Source organism: Geotrypetes seraphini, chromosome 2, assembly GCF_902459505.1.
Source record: "Geotrypetes seraphini chromosome 2, aGeoSer1.1, whole genome shotgun sequence".
Taxonomy (NCBI): domain Eukaryota; kingdom Metazoa; phylum Chordata; class Amphibia; order Gymnophiona; family Dermophiidae; genus Geotrypetes; species Geotrypetes seraphini.
The window spans coordinates 472,641,820-472,664,220 of NC_047085.1; the positions used below are offsets into that span (position 1 = coordinate 472,641,820).

The 22,401-nt window shown below is 40.5% G+C and overlaps 1 protein-coding gene across 10 annotated transcripts in view; it reads left to right on the forward strand.

The window, feature by feature from the left end:
* Window positions 1-21,492, forward strand: part of PRKAG2 (protein kinase AMP-activated non-catalytic subunit gamma 2) — a 642,927-nt gene extending 621,435 nt beyond the window's left edge. For 9 of the 10 annotated variants that reach the window (XM_033931673.1, XM_033931675.1, XM_033931678.1 and 6 more), the window contains 2 exons: window positions 13,701-13,794; window positions 20,003-21,492. In XM_033931673.1, coding sequence (XP_033787564.1) covers window positions 13,701-13,794; window positions 20,003-20,043 — 135 coding nt within the window. In that variant the 3' untranslated portion in view covers window positions 20,044-21,492. Of the gene's footprint in view, window positions 1-13,700; window positions 13,835-20,002 lie in introns of all 10 variants that reach the window. The other variant, XM_033931676.1, reaches the window with a different exon arrangement.
* The last annotated feature ends 909 nt before the right edge of the window (window positions 21,493-22,401 follow it).

Below are 22,401 nucleotides of genomic sequence, written 5' to 3' on the forward strand. Positions count from 1 at the left end.
CCCCTAGCACTCGGTGTAGAAACTGAACAGTGTTTGTTCTCCAATCCTAGGACTATCAATGCCTATTCAAGTATGTTATTTGTTGTAAGAAAATCATCCTCCTAACATACCTTTGCCTTTTCCTATTAGGTGGAAGAGGATTTTTATTCAGTGCTTCATAAATGGTCATGTTCCTATTCACCATTCTCTGGACACCATTTTTTTTATCTAGGGCTCCAAATCTCCACCATCAATATAAGTTGGTGTCCTCTTGGCCTTATCACACTCTGGTTGGTACACTTAAATTCCCAATAGCCTGTCCTTCTATGTTCATGAGAATTGCTTCATGTCAGATCATCTTTTGCAGACGTGTGACCCCATTTGTGTACCCTGGGACATTAACCTCATCCTTACATCTCTGATGAATCTATCTTGTGAACCAATGGAATCTGCACTGTTACGCTTCTTAATAGCAGTTAGATCTTAGTTATCTAGAAGTTCTTTGATGTCATCACAAGCCCTTACCTAACTACTACCACCTTGCCATGTTATCTTTAATCATGTTTATTGAGCCATCACATGAACAGAAACAAGAATAATTCCACAAAATGCCAAAGCTGATATAGCTTCCAGTATTAGAACTCATCAGATTCATCATTGTTCTCCTTAGTTCACAGAGATTTTGAGATTTCTCCCCTCCCACCAATACGGCACTACTTCTCCATGAGTCTACTCAGATCTTTATGAATATGTTTATTCAGTGCTTGATATACTGCTATTTCTGTGCAACAGGTTATCTATTATATAAGTCCATTATGGAGTGTTCAAAAGTCTACTTTCAGCGGTCTGAGTAAGAGTACTCCAAAACCGCTCCCATACTCTATGAAAAGGCATCTCTCATACTGATAAAAGATCCTGGATATCCAGCTGCTCCAGTTTCAACAAAGAAATTCCACAGGTGCCACAGTGAGACACTAGGAGCATCTAGAGACATCCATAAAGAGAAAATTGTCTTTTTTGCCATCAACAAAGCTTTTTTTTTTTTTTTGTTAATATCTTTATTCATTTTTAACTCAAATAACAAGTGCACAAAAATGTATCATAAATAATTCCAATATAGCACTGTAATATCTAACACAAATCTAATAGTATAAAAAATCCCCACCCACCCACCCTTCATCAAATTCTCAACCAGAAAACATTATACTATATTATGCAATATATTATAAACATAGCTTTTTAACTTTCACCCCAAATCCACCCTCATTTAAGATACCCCTTCATGCCTGGAGGAAAAGGAAAAGTTACAGTAAACTTTTCAAATAAAAATAGCTGGTGATGGGCAAATCCTTTTTGACCATTGTTGAGAGAACATGTCTACTAATTGAAGCTGAAAGTTCTGAATAACCAGACAGTGCCCGAACATGTGAATCGAAGTAACATCCCATTGCTGGCACTTATTATCTTTTAGGTCAACTTTCCAGGCCCTTAGTGGCAACACATATAATCTCCACACAAATTTATATGTACAATGTGAGCTCCCATAACTTTATATTATCAGTCATGCCTTTCATCTTTTCATGTTAATAAGGAAAGAATGTCCAATATTCTATCCAAAACGGGATAAAAATCTACATGAGAAATCCTCCACACTCAGGATTGCAGCTAGGCTCTCAGAAAAACTGAATCCAACTAAATCCACACAGCTTTGTCTCATTTGACTTTCAGAATTGTCATTCCAGTGGCTAAATGAACTTAAAACAAATTGACTAGCATCCTGTTCTCTTAGGTGCTCATCTATAATCAGTAAAATTACATCTCATCAAATTGGAGCCACTGCAGCTGTTGTGGGTCTCCTAAAGTCTGCTTCCCAAGCAGTAACTTGGGTCCCACTTCGTACCTTTACATCACACTACTGCTTGGATTAGTCCACATTCAGAGAGAGTGCATTTGGTTAAGGGATGCTAGTCAACCGGACTATGTGCATCTTTCACTTTTTTTTTCTCCAGCAGGCTACTCCTGAATAATAGACAATAATAAAGAGAAGTAAATAGCTTTAAGTTTTCAAGTTTGATTTAAAATTTGAGTATATCGCTTACCAAACTTTCTAAGCGCTATACAAACTTAAAATGGGTACAGAGATGATAGTACTTTCAAACATTTTGATTAATTACAATATTCAAATACAAACAGATAGACCGAGACAGAGAGGGAATATAATATAAGATTAGACAGTGGCACATTTAAGGTAAAAACAGCCAGGTGGAGGGGATAAGAAAGATGAAGGAATCAAAGAATGATTGGAAGTGAGGAAATGTAGTTGGTAGAAAAATAACCTAATAATGGATGTTATAAAGCGTCTTTAAATAGGAAGCTTTTCAAGTTGCCTCTGAAACGATCAAAAGCTGGGGAATCATTCAGTTATATACTTGAATCAATGTTGCCTGTTGATAGAAAAAGCTTTATTACTCGTATGTAATGAATGTTTTCTATAGACAGCAGGATTGATAGGCACACAGTCCACCTCTTAAGACCTGCACTACTGGAGCTATGTGAGTAAAAGAGGCTGCATGTGGGAAGGACTGCACATGCTCAGAACTTGACACTTAGTTCTGAGCTCTGGGAGCGTTGTTCCATTTTGACAATGAGCAAGGACATTAGTCACTTGTGTGTCTGATCAATAGTACTGTCTACGGAAAATATCGATTAAAGGTGAGTAACAGTCCTTTACTTGGGATGAAATCAAATTAGATTCAGTGCAACATGCTGGGACCAGGCTAATTATCAGGGTCACATTCCCTTGCTCACTACTCTGTGCTGATTCCAAATCTAAACTGCATAGAAGGGCAATTCTGCTCTGCAGTGGCAAAAAGAAGCAAATGCCTGGCCTGTCTTTATTGAAGCGCTTGCTTCTTTTCGCCATTGCAGGGCAGAATTCTGTAACAGGGCACCTATCTTTAAATGGCACTTGAGCATCTAAGGGTACCGAACACTGTCACCTTTGTGGGCAAGTGTAAACTTATGCATGCGAGTTGAAGCAGAGCACCTAATTGCTATTTTGTAACAGTGTGCACAAGTGGCATAGCATGTAAATACAAAAAGGGCATGCATGGCCAGGGCTGCCTCTTTACATGTGCAGCTTGTAGAAAATGTGCCTTATCTGGGTGCCTGCATTTACATCAGGTCTATGACTGGTATAATTGCTGGTGCCTAAATGTGTAAGGCATGTTAATACCAGCTGCACTACTGTTCTATAACCGAATCTGGGCATTTAGGTTCTCACTGCATGGCTATAAGACACCTAGACTGAAGTGCCCACTTACAGAATTGCCTCAGTGCTCAAGTTGGTTTGTTTTTTTTTTGTTTTTTTTACCTTTTCGTTTAGTGCCCTACAAAAGGGGCACTAATTTGGGCAGCTTTGTGAATTTGAGATTATCAATAAAATTGTTATCTTGTTTGTCCTTCGGATTCCTGAATTATCCATTACAGTGGTACCTCGGTTTACGAGTGCACCGGTTTGCGAGTGTTTTGCAAGACGAGCAAAACATTTGCAAAATCGGTGCCTCGGAAACCGAGCACAGCTCGATTTACGAGCGCCACCCCCCGCAATCCGGCCCCCCCCCCCCCGACGCAGTTGGACACCCCCCCGCCGCAATCGGGCACCCCCCCCCCCCCGCCGCTTCTTACCCTCATCTGGGCACCGGCATGTCCTGTGCTTGGTGCCGGTGCCCGAAGATCGGCCTCCTCTTCTGCTGGGCCTTGTGCATCTGAGCATGCTCAAGGCCTGCGAGTTCACGTTCAGAACATGAACTCGCAGGCCTTGAGCATGCGCAGATGCTCAAGGCCAGCAGAAGAGGAGGCCGATCTTCGGGCACCAGCACCAAGCACTGGACATGCCGGTGCCCAGATGAGGGTAAGAAGCTAGGGGGGGGGGGTGCCGAATTGCGGGGGGGGGTAGGGGTGCTGGATTGCAGGGGGGGCCTCCGGGTGGAGCAATGCCGGTTCTTGTAGGGGGGGGAAACGCATCAAAGCGAGTTTCCATTATTTCCTATGGGGAAACTCGCTTTGATAAACGAGCATTTTGGATTACGAGCATGCTCCTGGAACGGAATATGCTCGTAATCCAAGGTACCACTGTATTTTCTTTTGGTTTTTACTGCTCTTTGCTTGGTCTTATTGTCTGCAGAGACGACTACTCTTGCTTGCTTTAGGCTTAAATTTATAAGCTTAACTTTTAAGACTCTTAAGATAAATTTTCAACTGAAAACTAATGCTCATAAATTTGATTGAATATAGGGCACAAATTTGTAAGCCTAATTTAGGAGCATAAATTTAGGAGTTCAGCATTTTCTGAGCATCTAAATGATATAATTTTCTTTTGCACAGAAGATCTCTCCAGAGGCATGTGCCCAGGAGGGAAAGATTAGGATGGTCATTGTAGTTGACAATGCAATCATTAAGCATGTTGATACCTGGATTGCTTTGTGGGCATGACAGTTGCTTGGTAACTTGCCTGCCTGATGCAAAAGTAGCAAACCTTGTGTCAGCTAGATAAGATTTTAGGGGTGGCGCTAGCTCTTCCGCTACATTATACCTAAAAGCCTAAATTTCTAAACCTACCCTTCTGCTTTTAATTACGTTGCTAGTACCTGAACTAAGGTGGAAAAGTGACAATGATGAAAGAGATGTCTAACCTTCCTCAGCATATGTAGATGAAAAAAAACATTTCTTGACCACGGAGTTAATTTGATCTTTAAAAAAGAGAGAGAAGTCAAGAAAAACTCCCAATACCTTGGCAGAGAACTCAATCTGTAGAGAGGAAATTGGTATCATGGAAAAGGGGGCTGTGTCCTTTTGATTGGAAACTGGCTAAAATAAATGAAGCATAGTAGGACTAAAGAGTCAGTAGTAGATTGCCCCAAAGGATCTATATGGGTCCTGTGCTGTGTAACAAATCTATAAATGATCTGAAAAAAAGAGTAGAGTGAGATGATGACATTTGTGGATAATATAAAATTATACAAAACCATTAAAACAGAGTATTGTGAGGATTTGCAGAAAGATCTTGTTAGACTAGGAGATCAGGCATCTAAATGGCAGATATAATTTAATGTGAGCAACTACAAAGTGATACACAGAGGGAAAAGTAATCCCAAATATGGGTACAAAATGCTGGGTTCTGATTTGAGTCACCACCCTAGTAAGAACATAAGAATTGCCATATTGGGACAGACCAAAGGTCCATCAAGACCCAAGTACCTAGCTAGATCCCAAGTAGCAAAACAGATTTTATGCTGTTTATCCTAGGAATAAGCAGTGGATTTCCCCAAACCATCTTAATAATGGCTTATGGGCTTCTGTTTTAGGAATTTATCTAAACCTTTTTTAAACCCCGCTAACCTAACTGATTTCACCACATTCTCCGGCAATGAATTCCAGAATTTAATTACAATGTTATGTGAAGAAATATTTTCTCTGGTTTGTTTTAAATCTACTACTTAGTAGCTTCATCTCATGTCCCCTAGTTCTAGTTTTTTTGGAAAGAGTGAACAAGCGATTCACATCTACCCTTTCCACTCCATTCATTATTTTATAGACTTCTATCTTATAACCCCTGAGCCATCTCTTCTCCAAGCTGAAGAGCCCTAGCCACTTTAGCCTTTCCTCATAGGAAAGTCATCCCATCCCTTTTAACATTTTTGTTGCTCTTCTCTGTACCTTTTTGTGATTCCGCTATATCTTTTTTGAGATTCGGCGACAAGAACTGTACACAGTATTTGAGGTGCAATACAAGGGTATTATAACATTTGCATCTTTGTTTTCCATTCCTTTCCTGATAATTTCTAACATTCTATTTGGTTTTTTAGCAGCCACTGCATATTAAGCTAAGGGTTTCAACGTATCCTTAACTATGACACCTAGATCCTTTTCCTGGGCAGTGACTCCTAACGTGGACCCTGCATCACATAGCTATAGTCTGGGTTCCTCTTTCCCACACGCATCATTTTGCACTTGCTCACATTAAACATCATCTGCCATTTTGACACCCAGGCTTCCAGTCACGCAAGGTCCTCTTACAATTTTTCGCAATCCTCTTGCAATTCAACAACTTTGTGTCATCAGCAAATTTAATTATCTCACTAGTTATTCCCATATCTAGATCATTGATAAATATATTAAAAAGCAGCAGTCCCAGCACAGACTCCTGGGGAATCTGACTATTTATCTTCTCCATTGAGAATATTGACCATTTAAACCCACTCTTTCTGTCTTTCAACCAGTTCTCAAGCCTTAGAAGGACATTACCTCCTATCCCATGATTTTCTAATTTCCTCAGAAGCTTTCATGAGGTACTTTGTCAAATGCTTTTTGAAAATCCAATACACAATATCAACTGGTTCACCTTTATCCACATGTTTTCCTCATCTCAAAAAGGGTACAACAAAACTAGAAAAAGTTCAGAGAACAGCCACAAAAAAGTGATAACGCAGTATGACATCCAGTCTGCTTTATAATTACACACATTACAATTTCATGATTAAATTAAAATGTCATCTTTTTGTTGTTGTTATTATTTCTGGACCCTAGACCTTAGAAGTCTGCCTGTTACTGTCATTAGGTTCCAACTACTAGAGTTGCCGTCAAAGCTCACTGAAGCCTATCCAAACCATCTCGTGGTTTATGGGATTCAGACCGTGACAGTCTGCTCAGCACTGTCCTTGTGTCCCAAGTTGCTAGTGCTCCCATCAAAGCCCTCCCAAGCCCAAACTAAACCAAATTACTATATATGGGACACAGATCTTGCAAGTCTGCCCAGTACCGGCCGTAGTTCAGTTTAGACCATTCATATTTTAATTGGAGATCCTCTGTGTTCATCCCATGCTTTTTTGAATTCTGTCACCATTTTCCTCTCCACCATCTCCCTCAGGAGGGCATTCCAGGCATCCACCACCCTTTCTGTGAAAAAGAATTTCCGAACATTACTCCTACCACCCTGCAACCTCAATTTATGCTTCTAGTTTTACCAATTTCCCTTCTCTTGAAAAGATTTGGTTCTCTATTAATACCATTCAAGTATTTAAACTTCTGTATCATATCACCCCTGTCCCTTCTCTCCTCTATATATGTTCAGATATTAAAGTCTCCTCTTATACATCTTTTGGTGCAAACCCCCTACCATTTTCGTCACCTTCCTCTTGACTACTTCAAGTCTTCTTATATCCTTAACCAGATATGGCCTCCAAAACTGAATACCGTACTCCAAGTGGGACTTCACCAATGACCTGTACAGGGACATCAAACCTCCTTTCTTCTGCTAGGTACACCTCTAAATAGCCTAACATCTTTCTGGCTACAGCTATCTACCTTGTCACACTGTTTTGTTGCCTTCAGATCCTCGGACACTATCACTTCAAGGTCCCTCTCCCTGTCTGTACATATCAGCCTCTCACATCCCAGCACAGAAGAGGTGCTGTGAGAGGAGATGGAGAGATCTTCACTGGTAAGATTTTGCTAGGAAATGGCGCATTCTAGAGAGGACACTTGTGAGCCTTTGCCCACGGGACCATGTCTATCATGGCTGCCTAGCACTTGAAGGTAGTGCCATGCGGTCATAGCTGGCTTATCTAACAAGCTTGTTATCTGGGTGCAAAGCTTCTGTCTGTGTGTCTCTGGAAGATAGACACATCCTTCTGCTGTTTTGAAGAAAACTCCCAGGTATTCCAGCTATCCAACCCAAGCTCAGCAGGACCTGGACCATGTGAACCACTGTTGTTCTCCTGCTGGGAATGACAAAGCTCTGATCAGCCAGTCCAGATATAGATGGACCTGCAAGCCCATTCTGCATAGATGTGCAGCTACCACCACCATTATCTTGGTGAACATGTGAGGTGCTGTTGATTTGAAGGTTTTGGAGAACTTAAAAAAAAAAATTGGGACATCAATATGGTCACTGTGGCAGCTTTTGACACCAAAAAAGCTCCAAAGTGCCTTAACTAAAGTTAACAAGTAGTGAAAAAATGATTTTGGGGGGAGAGGAACCTTAAGGGAAGGGGCAGAAAAACGAAAAAGGCTTTTAAAGACACCCCCACCCCTGATTTTCCACATAGGCTGTAACAGCCTTACTCACTGTGACCAGTGCTGGATCTGTGCTGCAGCCTGCCTCAGCTCTTAAAGTAGCTGGGAACCATGGCCACCCCCATCTTCCTTCACTTATGCCACCATTCCTAGCCCGACTGAGCCATTGTCTGTTCCAAAAGGTTTCTCAAGACTGTTATCTTCATGAACTGTGTAACAAAGGCTTTGTTGAGATCCAAGCAGACTGTTCTAGTGCATGTCCTCTCTCCTGCTCTCTGGTTACCCAGTCAAAGAAATCAGATATGTTTGACATGATTTTTCCTCTGGTGAAATTACATTGCCTTGGATCTTATAACCCAATGGATTCTAAGATTTTCACTAACCTTTTCTTCAGTAGTATCTCCATTACTATTTCCAGCCACTGAAGTAAGGTTTACCAGCCTGTAGTTTCCTACTTCTTTGTCACCATTTTTGTGGAGGACTACATCTGCCTATCTGCAATCCCTTGGATGCTCTCCCATCTCTAAAGAAAATAAATATTTGAAGACCAGCCAGGATCTCTTTGGGCTCCCATGTATCCCATCCGGCCCCATGACTTTGTCCATTTTCAGTTTTTCATGTTGCTAATAAACACTTTTCTTCCATGAACAGTACAATATCTACTCCATTCCCCTGTATAGCTTTGGTAACCGACTTCAGTCTCCTCCAGGATTTTTTCTGTGAACAAAAAACTGAAGTATTTGTTTAGTGCATCTGCTTTTTCCTCATCACTTGCTACGTAGTGATTCTCGGCATCTTTCAGGCTTAAAATTCCATTTCTAGTTTTCCTTAACACAATTTATTAAGAGAATATTTTTCAGGCAGATTGTTAAAAGTAACAGGAAGAAGTTGAAGAAGAATTTTCCTTTTGTCTGTACCTGGTTCACCAACCCCTAGAAGCTAATCCATGAAACTCAAATTAAGAACCCCTGCAATTTGGGTGGTGTGAACTTTTTTAATAGTTTCAAAGGGGCATTTTATCCCTCATAAAGATGGAACACTGCAGAGTTCCTAGTTAGACAAGTGATGCTCTGTTTCTTCAGCATGGCCTTTTGTTTACTGGTTTTCATATGGGAAGGGGGGGAGGGATTGGGACTTGTATACCTTTGTGTAGTTATACAACCACACTCAAAGCAGTTTACATACAGGTACTTCAAGCGTTTTCCCTATCTGTCCTGATGGGCTCACAATCTATCTAATGTACCTAGGGCAGTGGAGGATTAAGTGACTTGCTCAGGGTCACAGGGAGCAGTGCAGGGTTTGAACCTACAACCTCAGGGTACTGAGGCTGTAGATCTAACTAGAGAATGACACGGTGGCGGTTTACCCGCGGCCACCGCATTTTAGCCGCGGGTCACCCGCCGAAAACGGGGAAGAAAACTAGCAGTCGCTGCGGCGACGGGGACAAGGCCATTCCCCGCACGCGGGGCGGTGAATGGTCTTGTCCCCGCAGTGAGGCATGAAGGATCGCGCGGTCCCCACAGCTCACACCCGCCTGCCCAATCGATTCTAGTGTTTAGCCAGCTCTCTCCCTTCTCCTCACCTTAGTTTGTAGATTTTCTTTTTCGGCGACCCGCACGCTATCAGAGAGCCGCGCACCCGCTGCTCAGTTTCGATCTTCTGCTCTGACGCAACCGGAAACAGGAAGTTGCAGCAGAGCATAAGATTGAACACTGAGCAGCCGCGCGTGCAGGTCGCCGAAAAAGAAAACCTATAAACTAAGGTGAGGAGAAGGGAGAGAGCTGGCTAAACACTAGGATCGATTGGGCAGGCAGGTAGTGGCTGCGGGGACCGTGCGATCGCTAGTGTTCCCGGCTCAAATTGGAAGGAGGGAGTGAAAGGGAAAAGGATTCTGGGCCAAGGGGATGAAGTCGGAAAGAAAAACCCACAGCAGGAAAGAAAGGGAAGGACTGGCAGGTGAGCCAGATGCTAGAAGCAGGGGGGGGGGGGAAGAAAGAGGGAAAAAAGCTAGATGGGGTTGAAAAGAAGAGACACACTGGTATGGAAGAGGAAGATAGAGGAAATCTGGACACAGGAAGGTAACAGAAAGAGGGGAAATTATGTGCATGGGGCATAGGGACAGAGACATAAAGGGGACATGCCATGGGGATGGTATATGGACACAGGGGGGGCAATGAGAGATACATAGGGGAGATATTAGAAATGGAGAAAATAGGAGCACAGAAGCGAGATGGTTTGTGGGGATGGGACAGGGACCGAGCTTGCAGGCTCCAGTGGCTTGCACAAATTACATTGTAATGTGCCATGAAAATAAGAGGAAGGAAGGTAGATAGGCCACGCGAGAGGAGCTGAAGGGTAGTAGAAAGGAACAGATGGTAAAGGAGGGAGGGAAGGGTGGTGGTGGAAAGGAATAGAACAGACATTGAAGGAGGGTGGAGAGGAACAGACCCCCAAGGGAAATGTGGAAGACAGAGTGGGAAGAAGACAGATGCCAGACTATGCGGGAGCGGAGGGAAGAAGATGGGTGCTAGACCAATTTGGGGGGGGGGGTTAAGGGAGAGGCACAGTAACAGCAAATGGAAGACGCAGAGAGAAGACACACAGTGGATGGAAGGAATTCAATGAGAAGATGTGGAAAGCAGAAACCAGACAACAAAGGTAGAAAAAAAAATTATATTTATTTATTTATTTTTTGCTTTAGGATAAAATAGTATATTAGTTGTGTTGATAAAAATTTATAAACAAAGCCCTGCCAGCTGAACATCTCTTTCTCTAGTTCAGCAGCAGGAACTTTGATTTATAAGAAAGGAATAAGCTAAATATTACAGTACTAAGGCTTATATGGATGCAGCGGGGACGGTGACGGGGCGGTGAATGGGATGGCAGTGGCGGTGACGGGGCGGTGAAAGGGATGGCGGTGACGGTGATGGGGCGGTGAAGGGAACGGCGGTGACGGGGCGGTGCAGAGGATGGTGGGCCAGTGACGGGGACAGATTTTTTTCCCCGTGTCATTCTCTAGATCTAACCACTATGCCACACTCTCCTCCATATGCATTATGTGCAGCATGGAAATGCATGACTTAGTCTTAAAGAGAAGATGAAATGAGAAAAAGAACTATATAGCCATCATATTTTGAACCAACTAAATGTGTGACTTGTTTTCAATTAGTACACAGTCTAGGAGAAACTCCACGAAACGGGTAACGGATTTAAAACAAATCATAGAAAGTGTATTTTCATGCAATGCACAGTCAAACTGTGAAATTTGTTACCAGATGATGTAGTCAACTTATCTATCATAGCTGGGCATAAAAGGGATTTTCAAAAGTTTCTCGAGAAAAAGTCCGTAAACAGTTAACATCCAAGTAGACTTAAGGAAAACCACTGCTGGATCTGCTCTTTTGAATCTGCTGAGTACTTCCTAGTGACCCAAATTGGCCACTGTTCAAGATTGGATGTTGGCTCAATGGACCTTGGACTGATCCAGCATAAAACATTTTGGAGGTCTTTTACTAAAGATTAGTTCATCCTGTTTGCCACAGGACCCACTTTCTTCCTATAGGCCCTGCGGCAGATGTGCTAATCTTTTAGTAAGTTATGACCACACAAAAATATTGCTATCCATTGACACCATCACTGTAGAGCAGGGGTGTCAAACTGAATCACATAAGAGGCCGAAATCTAAAACATAGGCTAAGTTGCGAGCCAAATTTTTTATTAAGATACTTAGGGGTCTTTTTATTAAGGCACGCTAACCGATTTAGCGCGTGCTAAATGCGCACCTTAATAAAAGGACCCCTTAGACTTAGTAGAAGTATAGGGTTACAACCTCTTCTACCCCACGCCGGAACTGTGATGTAAGCAAATAAAAAAGACTTTTCCTCTTTTCTGTACTAATTCATACCTATTTCAAATCATTCATATTTCTGTGCAGCTCTCCCTAAAATGTATTTTCTATATAATTTTCTCTGAATTTTTAAATTTATTTTTAAATCAAAGCTTAAATGTCACAAACAGCGAGTTTAGTAAATCGAGCCCTGCCTTTTACGTTTGGCAAAACTTCTTAAGAAAGGATGCATAGCAAGGAAAATCAGATTCATAGTTATTCAGTAAAAGTCAGCCAGGAGATGCCCCCCTGTATAGCACCCATGCCCATTTCTCATCATTTTCCAACGAGGACCAACAGGGAAGTGTGAGACAGTGTCACAAGATGCATTTATTCACACGAACTAGCTGCTGCCACTGAAAGGAGATAAGGCAGTGCATCCTGATACAAGACAGCCTCGCGGTCCCTCATTGGCAGCGCTGAATTTTTTTCTCTTTTAAATTGCTGCCTCTTTGGAGAGCCAATGGACCACACAGAGAGCACGGGGGACGGGCAGCTTACGCTGTTTTTTATGGCAATGAGGGCAGCGGGTTGGGAGCTTTTCTTTCTACTTGGCTTGCTGGCTGCGAGCGCCTCCGCCTCCCCCCGTCTCTTTTCCCAGCCTGCTACCTGGGGAGTTGGGCTGCGGCTGCTCCACGGCCTCCACCGGCACCTCCAGGGGAGGTAAGTCAAGGGATCACTCACTTCCTGGAGAGAACCCGCCCCTTGCCCCCTCCCCTCCCCGCCCCGATCAGCAGCTCCCAGGTTTGCCTTTCCCGTTGCTTCCAGCTCTTTCGCTTGCTTCCCAATCTGATCTTCCGGGCACTGTGAACCTACTGCTGATGCAGCGTTTGTACCGTTGGCCATCTTAAGTGCAAAGTTGAAATTGGTGGGCCAAATTTCATTACACCGCGGGCCAGAGTTTGACATGTCTGCGGTAGAGTGTTTGCTGTGTATTTTATGTAGTATATACAGAGGGAGATAGAATACAATAAGTACTGTTTCTGGTAAGAGTTTCATCTGGATGTGATCTTTCATACAAGCTGATGTAATGATTAAATGTGACATGGTTCTGAGAGGCATAAGAAATTTAAAAAAATAAATAAATCTCAAATAGAAATGCAGCTCATTATTCTGAAGATTGGTATTTTCATGTTCTGGAAAACTATGTTCCCTTTACCCTATTCACAAAGGTACATTGTATCTGCACTTCAGATTCTGATCTGACTGTAATGAAAAAACAGGCTGATAAAGCATAGTCTATTGAAGAGTGTTGACAAGCTAAGTTAAAAAAATATGATGAATTCGGCCAAAAAACTGTTGGCTACAAAAGATATGTTTATATACGGTATGTTTCTGTATTTTCTCTAGCATTAACTTGTCTACTATGTTCTAATCATTTTTAGAGGTTATTTCTCATTATTAGTAATCTTGTTGAGTGATGCTCATCTTTCTCAATGTATTTTCCAAGCCAATTCACCAAAATGGACACATTGTAGATTAAAATTTTTGCTTCAGGATTATTTTTAAGATGAGCTGAGAGTGATGGGGTGTAATCCAGTTCCTTGGTCAGACCATTATTGATTATTCCAGTGCAATGGGTGAGACATTCTAGACAACAGGGTTATTTTGCCTTACTCACATGGCCTGCAGAAGGAATCCACTCCCGAGTTTTCACTCTGCCTCCAGTAGTACTTCACAGATCAGCTTATTTATAAGTTGAAAACGACTGCGAGTGCCATTTATTTGATTCCATGTATCTCTTCCTCATCTCTTGCAGGTTCATCGACTGGTAGTGGTGAATGAAGCAGATAGCATTGTGGGTATCATCTCCCTCTCTGATATTCTGCAGGCTCTAGTGCTTACCCCTGCAGGTATAGATGCTGGACTCTGACATTTCCTTTGAATGCTCAGGTATACTGTGAAGCATGGTGTTAAGTATGCTTGGTGCGTCTCAGGTTATACTAACAGACAGACTAAAAAGAATGCCAGGATTTTGCCAGGATATAGACAGAACATATGTTTTTAGATTACTCAACTAGCTAAAATGTTCACTGCTGCTTTAAGACACCACTACCACCCTACAGGTTTGATGTTGATGTTTGAAAATCAAACCAATGCTAGTTATCTTGTAATACCATGGTACGTATTGATGTCCCCCATTAGTAATACTTACTGCCACTCTTTTTTACATTTGAGTTTTCCTTTATGCTGTGTATAAGATAAGTTTTGTGTGCTTTATCCCATTGTACTTAGAGCTTTAAAGGATTGACCTAGTTGTTGATGCAAAACTTTCTTACATAGATTTGCTACAGAATGGACATATGCAGCCACATGATAACCATATTGGCCAATTTCTTCTTTATAAAATTACTAAGTTCTGCTTCCTCTTTGGCTTTCCAAAATCACTTGGAAATTGCTTCTATCTGTGTGTGAAGCTGAGACACCACAGATTTTCATTTGCAGCAGTCATTTTTCTCCCCCTTGTTTACAGCCCCTGAAGAGAGTTGCACTGGAAGCTGATGCTTGGTTTCCTGAATTCACCCTTCTATAACATAACATGCTAGGGGCATAGTATTGCAGGGTATAGTATAAACAAAGATGGCAGATATGGCTACCTTGCTTCTCCCTTAATGCTCAAACCTTTGGCTTGTGGAGGTGGTGGGAACAGGGTTTTTTTTTTCATATTTAACATGACAGAGGCTGGTAAGGATAATTTTAGAAAATGAGTTTTTAATGTGTGCACACAAATAAGTTAATGGGGTTCCAAGATAAAACATTCCCACTAGGAAGGGAGATGAGACAGAATGGTCTTCTATCCCTTTAACTGTCTCTTCAGGAAAAGACTAAAAACATACCTCTTCCCCTTGTAGTTACGATTGCTATCCACAGTCTAGCGCTCCCATTTATCATGACCCCATACTATGAACTATCTACACTAAATCTGCTCACTTTAATCTGGAATCACAAATGTATTCTTTCTTGCTGTGAGCCGCAATGATTCCCTGTTGAAAATTGCAGGATATAAGAAGCTGTATTATTATTTTAGCAATGAAGCTTTTGCTAATAAAGTGAAAATTACCCAGGCAAAGAGAGGATGGCTCACCTCATAAAAGTGTTAATTATCGACAAACACAGCTGATCAGGGTACTCTGTTAGCTTGTGTTTCTCTTGTGGCTTTGTTTCCTTGCTGCTTCTCCATTAATGCACATAGAATATTCATGGTTTCAATGGGGAAAGCACATAGGGCTAGATTCACTAACCCTCCGATCTGTGTCCGATCCGTGTGCGATTGGAGGCAGGCCGACCGATTCCCCAACCATCTGCATGCAAATGGGGGCAATCGGAGGCACGCCTCCAATCGACTGCACGGATCACTAGAGCCTTCACAGTAGTAACAGGAGAAACAGTCTCCTTTCACTGCTGTCAGGGCTTCTGCCGGCTTTTAAAATTTTTTTTTAAATCGGGCAGATATTTTGCATGTTTTACCCTCCCTCTCCTGACAAATGCCTCTTCCCCTCTCCAAATTGACCCGATGCGAGGGTCCCACTCCTGACCGGCCTACCGCACCACCTCCTGACCAGCCCACCCCGGTCGAGCCTGGCCTGGCCTGGTCCAGTCCGGTCTGCCTGCCTGGACCTACTCCCCTCCCTCCCTATACCTTGAAAATAGTTGGGAGCAGGAGAGGTGCCCGGTCCCTCCTGCTCCTTAGGCCTCCATCATCTCTTTGGGAGCAGGAAGAAGCGCAAAGTCCTCTAGCTCCTGCTGCTTTCCCGGGCCACCACACCCTGATGCATCATGTGATGCACGGGGAGGGGCCTAAGGCCCTGATTGGCTGAGGCACCTCAGCTCCTCCCTTGGGAGGGGCCTGGGATGCCTCAGCCAATCAGGGATTTCCTTAGGGAGGAGTCTAAGGAAGTCCCTGATTGGCCAGGCAGACCTGTCAAAAAACAGCCAAAATGAACAAAAAAGCCTCCCCTACTTAATCATTGACTGTGCCATTAAAACCAATTTAAAAGTCATTTTAAAAAGTAAGCGCCGTAATTGCTTCTACACAAAGCTGCCTAAGGTTAAGTAGGCATGGTTATGGGCGGAAATGACCTTAAGTGCCTTTAGACGCAATTCTCAAAAGAACTTGTGCGTCTGCAATGTAGGCCAAAGCATGATTGACATGTTTTTTTGGCAGCTGCCGATTTAGGTGCCATAATAGAATCTGGCCCTTAAGGCTCATATTATTGTGCCTGTTTATAAATGAATGTACCTACGTGATTTTATAAAATTGTCTCCCAAAAACTGCCTGTTCTGAGTAACTTTGTGCATGTAAGTATGCCAGTATGAATCTGTGGTTATGCATGTATTTTTATAATAAAATGTTACATTAGTATTTGTGGATCGCTAATATTCCCCATGAGGAGTTCTATGCGATTTACAGGGAAGAAAAAGCTGGACATATCCAGGAGTTTACAGTATTACATTCGGTGCATACATAGGAATTACCAACATGTTGATCTTGTCCGTGGGGACATCCGTATGTATTTTGCATAAAAGTAGGCAATGGGTTTCCCGAGCATTTACTTTACTAATGTATGCTTCTAACCAATGTTTTTTTAAGCCTTCACTTAAACTTTCATTTTAAAATGTTTTGAAATCATAGGTATGGTATGACACAATTGCTAAATATGATAAATGGGTAATTTTTCTTTTTTTATAATCAAAAGCAAGTGAATAAAAACCCTTATGCAAAAACACCCAATAAAATCCTCCAGAGTGTAGGGATGGACTACAAGCTTTCCACAATTAGAAATTGCAGGTCAAAAGCTTTTAATAACAATAATCCAACAAAAATTGCTTAATAAAATCAAAGGCCAGGTACCTAATGAGGTAACAATTCGCACTAGAGAATAATAGTTCTCAGTATCTTGGACTACTGCAACATCATCTACCTATCTGGACTTCGCAAACATTTCCAGAAATTAAGCATAATTTAAAACACCACAGTAAGGGTGTTCTTCCCCAAACCTGATGACCCAGTTTTAAATTAACCCTTGTTGACTCAAGACTAGACAACTTTCACTCATCTTACCCCATCACAAACCTCAATTTTTCATTTATTGTTTTTTTATATGATTGTAAAACTGTATTATTCTAATTTGTTAAAAATTACTGTTCCTGATGTTTTTTACTACCCTGTACACCACCTTGAACCGAAAGGCTAATGTGGTATATAAATAAACATTTGTTATATTAGTAAAACATTAACTCGGGGACCTGATACAGATCAATATTTTGGTGTAAAACGCTTGCCTCAGAGGTCATATTTCTAGACATAACAGAAAAATTAAATGAACTGATGAAATGATTAAGTTTCATAAATTGCAAAGTATCAAACTACATAAGACTAATATAAAACTTGTAACTATCACAGGAATATGCATAAAAATTAACCAACAAACTTAACACTGATTGTTTTTGTATTGTCCCCTAGATTTTATGGCCTCTTTGAATGTAAATCACCTTGAACCTTTTTGGTATAGTTCGATTAATAAGTTGTACATTAGATTAGATTAGAGGTTTCTACTGCAAGTTGACAAGGTAAATGCTCTGATGCTCATAAGAATTCTATCTCGCCAGCCCATGGTAGAAACCTCTACCACAACTTTGTAAAAGGAGTCCTTAATTCATAATATTAACAAATTTAAAATTCAAAACTGGAATACATTCAAAAAAGGTAACTTAATTAAAATATTCACATACATACATAAATTTTATAAAACTTGAAAATATGAATGTATAGGAGAAAAAAATTAACTAATTAAAATATGAATTATGCATCATTTGAAGATATGAATATGTAAAATATGAGAAGCTACCCAATAGAAATGCATGTAGATCATCAATCACTGTTTACAATAGACTAGCAGCAAATATATGAGGGTCATACTGAAACAATTTTTTTAAAAATCACAATTTATTAATGTAGGAAAAACAAGTACATCATCTTAATGTACAGACTTTTTTTCACTTTTCAACATAGTTGACATTTCTCTGCACACATTTTTCCCATCATTCTTCAAACTTGAAAATTTCCTTGTGGTAGAACTCTGTTCCAGCTGCCTGAAGACAGACACACTATTTTCTGGACGTCCTCCACTGTCTCGTAGTGTTGGGCATCACATCTGTTCCTTCACAAAACCGATAAGAAGGTAGTCGGAGGGTGCCAGGTCAGGAATGTAAGCAGGGTGTGGAAAATAATCTCTTTCATTTCAATATCTCTTAAGAAAGCCTTGAGTGATGGTTTTTCTCTGAACTTTGTGGTTTTTGGTCAACAAACATAAGACCCAGCGGGCACAATCTTCTGAATAGCCTAAACTTTTAATTTATTTCATGCTTTTATTATTTTTTAAATTCCTTTTTTAATTGTGTTGCATTTATTTTTTCTGTTTTCACATGGTCTCTTAGACTCTTGATAAAGGCACAGACGCCGAAACACTGCCAGTGTCAAGTCTATGAGCCCTCATGGCATATTTATCAATAAAGTGACTTTTGAACCATTCACCCTTGGCTGATTACTTGACTCCTATTGCTGTGTGTTTCTGTCATCATTGAGGCCTCTCCTTGGCTTCCGATCCAGTGCCCAATTGAACCAGGCCAGCCTGGGCTGCAGCCACAAAAGTGACTCCTCTACTTGTTTCCCTGCTCCTGATAGGCTGGAACCAAACGGTGCAGCTCCGCCAGCCCACTCTGAGATGGCAGAACAAAGAGAGATGGACCATCCTCCCATGGGACTCAAGAAGAAGTTGGCTGGGAGCTAGATGCAAGCGGAGGCTCTGGGCTGAAAGCTGGGTATTAGAGGCATTCTTCATGCCATTAAGGCAGCACCAGCCATAAATGCCATAGATGGTTTGTTAGATGACCCCTTTTTGGATTATAGCTCATGCATCTGAGTTCCTCTGTGCTGAACCATCTGATAGAATCCCTAGGAAGAGGATTCTTAGGAGAGATGAAAGAACACACAGTTCCCTCAGATAACCTCATAATGTAAATCATAGTGCCATACGCATCAAGTTTGCACTAAGACTATGCTAATCAAAGGAGCTGAAACCAAAATTCTAAAGGAACTGAGGAGAAATATCATTAAAAGCCCAACCATAGGGAACAATATTAGAACAAAAGCAAAAAAAAAAAAGTGAAAACTTACCCTTGCAAAAAAAAAAAAATAGTGGTATAGGAGCTTCATATGAAAGTGCAGTAAAACCAAAATGTTGTAAATGCACTGTTTTTAAAATTGTGGCTCTGAGCTGCCAAGCAGCACATGCTAAATGCCAAACTGTGCATTCTATTCCTAGGAACGACTTGGCATTTAGTGTGTGCTGCTCAGCAGCGAAACTTTGTTAAAGCTTGCCACCTTCAGCAAAAAGAAGAGAAAACTGCTGCCAATCACTACTGAAAAGAAAGCAGCATGCTGATCATAGTACAATGTTTAAAAATGTAATATACTACTCAAACAAATATATAAGCTGAATGCAATGCTCAAATAAAATTTGATATAATGTATATAATTTATAAAAATAAAAGTTGCTGATGGGAAACGTATGTATTTTAAATTTGGTATAGTATGGATTAAATTGTTCATAATTTTTATGTATATTCCTCTGATGTTTTCAGGTTTTATATTAGTCTTATGTGGTTTGATACTTTACAATTTACTAATCTAATCATTTCATCAATGTAATTTAATATTTCTGTTATGTCTGGAAACTGCAACCCCTGAGGCAGGTGAAACACGGATCTGTGTCATGTCCCTGGGTTCATCTTTTGTTGTCCTCTAGTGGACATTGTTACCTCATTAGGCTCCTGGCCGTTGATTTATTGGAGTATTGTTAAAAGGTTTTAAACTGCAACCTTTTATGCTGCTTTTGTTTATGGAAACCTTGTGGTCCATCCCTATCCTCTGGAGGATTTTGTAGTTTTCCTGTTCAACACAAATGACATAACCATATGAGTTAAGAGGAGTTCATTTCCTTTTAAGCAAAAAAAAAAACCCAAAAAACACTTTATTTTTCTTGTTTTACTTTCCGACAGGTGCCAAACAAAAGGAAAGTGAAACAGAGGGACTACTGTGAATGTGGATTTTTCGTAGGAGAACAGTCATTGAACTTGTGTCAAGATCTTGTCTCCTGAATACTGTCAGCAAAAGGAGCAGAATGGTTATGAGAATGTGTAGTGGGCTTTAGTGATGGGTAATGAGTGTCTTACGTGAATAGCAGCATGATTTTAAAAGAAATGTATGCATTAAAGGAGTCAGGAAAGTATATTCCCACCCTTAAATTTTTGACCTCGCAGAGACAGTCTTCTGATACTTTGACTTTTTTCTGTAAAACCAGGTTTCTGTATCGGTGGCTCTATATTTTCCTTATATGTCTCTCTCCTTATCAGTTCCTGCTTAGGGACATATCTGCTATCTTAAACACAAGGTGGAGGGCAAAAATGGGCATGAATAGCTGCTGAGTGGATTTCAGCAAAATTATGTATAGAACCCCCCAGGGGCTCCAGTGTTCAGAGTAATTCATTCAACAGAACATCCTAGAAACATGAACTGTGAGTAATGCTGGGAAAGACGGACAGAAAAAAGCAGGAATACTATAGCTGCAAGAAAGTTCTAGAATACTAAAAGGGCAAAACATGGTTCCCTATCACTTTAAGAATTAAATAATTTGAGGGGGGGGTCAAATGTTAAAGCTCGTTAAAAAGAATCCATTGTGAAATTTCTTTTCCTGAAAAGAATCATTTGCTGCTTATACACATTTGTGACATAAGGCAGGTGTATGGCATATTCACTTTTCATAGTGCCTTATGTCAGAAAACAGCAATATGTCATCACGATTGCCCATAGGAATTGGAGAGAAAGCATTGTGCTAGAAATAAGACACTGTATTTGAATGTGAAGTTTCAAAACTAAAACCAAATCCGTTCAGTTTTCATTAGACTTTCTTTGAGAGCTGTATTTTGAAAATTGATAGATGACTAAGGAGCTTTAATTAGCTTTGTGTTTTTTATGTTCTGAACTGAGATGTAAGACATTGATTGAAAAAAAAAGTTATTTATTACTTTTATTGCCATTTTTTTTCTTTTGTACACAATTATGGTGGATCACAAAAAAACTGTATCATCCATTAATAAACTATTGATTGTTATAAGAAGAATAAGGAAGATGTTTCTTTGACAAATTTGGAATCACAGAAGCTGTAACTTGTATAGAAGACCATTTTACTGCTTAAACCGAAAATTTCTGAAAGCATGCAATGAAACCTCTTATTCGTACTGTAATGTAAATAGGTATGGAAGAAACTTAAGTGCCAGAGAAATGTATATTTTTCTGTGTATGACGATGTAAAATGTTTGTATGATTGCAGATATAATTTTTTTTTGTATATTTTCATTGATGTTTTCATACAGTTGCAAAGGGTTGGGAATGTTTTGCAAATGTACATGCATAGCAGGGCAGAGAAACTACACTAGAGCTGTAGATTTTTTTGCAGACTTAAGAAATTAAACAAATCCTACTTATGTCAGTTTGTTCTATCTGTTCTTGAACATGTGAAATGGTTTTAGAAGGATTTTTGTATCTAAGTATTTATCTTTAAATAGCACTAGACCTGAAAATTTCTCTCTCCCTAGAGAATAAGTAAAATTTTACTTTAGTTTGTAAATCCTGAGCGTGTTCACCAACATAAAATCACTAGTAGGTGTTTTGTTTTATATTTTATGCATTGTATTCTCTTACCGTGGTGCATTTTGTGCAGGTGATGCTATAAGAGTCAATTTTCTACAATTAGATCCCTAGATGTAAGCAATGAAGCCCTCTGTAGTAGGTTACTGCAGGACCTGATCCTTGAGATATTTTAACATTTCTGCAGCAGATGATTACTGTGGTTACAGAATTTCATAGGCTTATGAATATAGGCATCTGTTCCATAAAAGAAAGGAGGCAGCTGCTTTTCGTTATAGACTAGTAGTGGAACAGGTGGAATATAGGGGACTAGGTGAAATACAAATAACCAGGATAGAATAGAAGTGTGAGCCTGTATTCACAAGCACCTACACCAGCTCTAGAACTGGTACAAGTGCCCACACCTAAATGCTGGAAATATGCACATAACTTTTAGTATTCGATAAGCTGACACGACACACATGTGAGTCCTGCCCATGTTCCACCTAGACTCTTTATACACCCATTTGTGAAATATGTGCTGTACAAGATGTATAAACATTCTAAGCATTTATGCATGCATCAACAGATAAATATTGTCACCCACTTTATAGACTTACCTGCATAATGTAACAGAAAGTTTTCTATTTGCACTCGTTCTTCATTATTAGTATATAGAATTACCAGATGGCTCTGATTCATAAAGGATAAGCTTATTGTCCAAATTGTGCTCCATTGTAAGTAGAACTTTGTCTTGCTTTTCTCAGGGAAT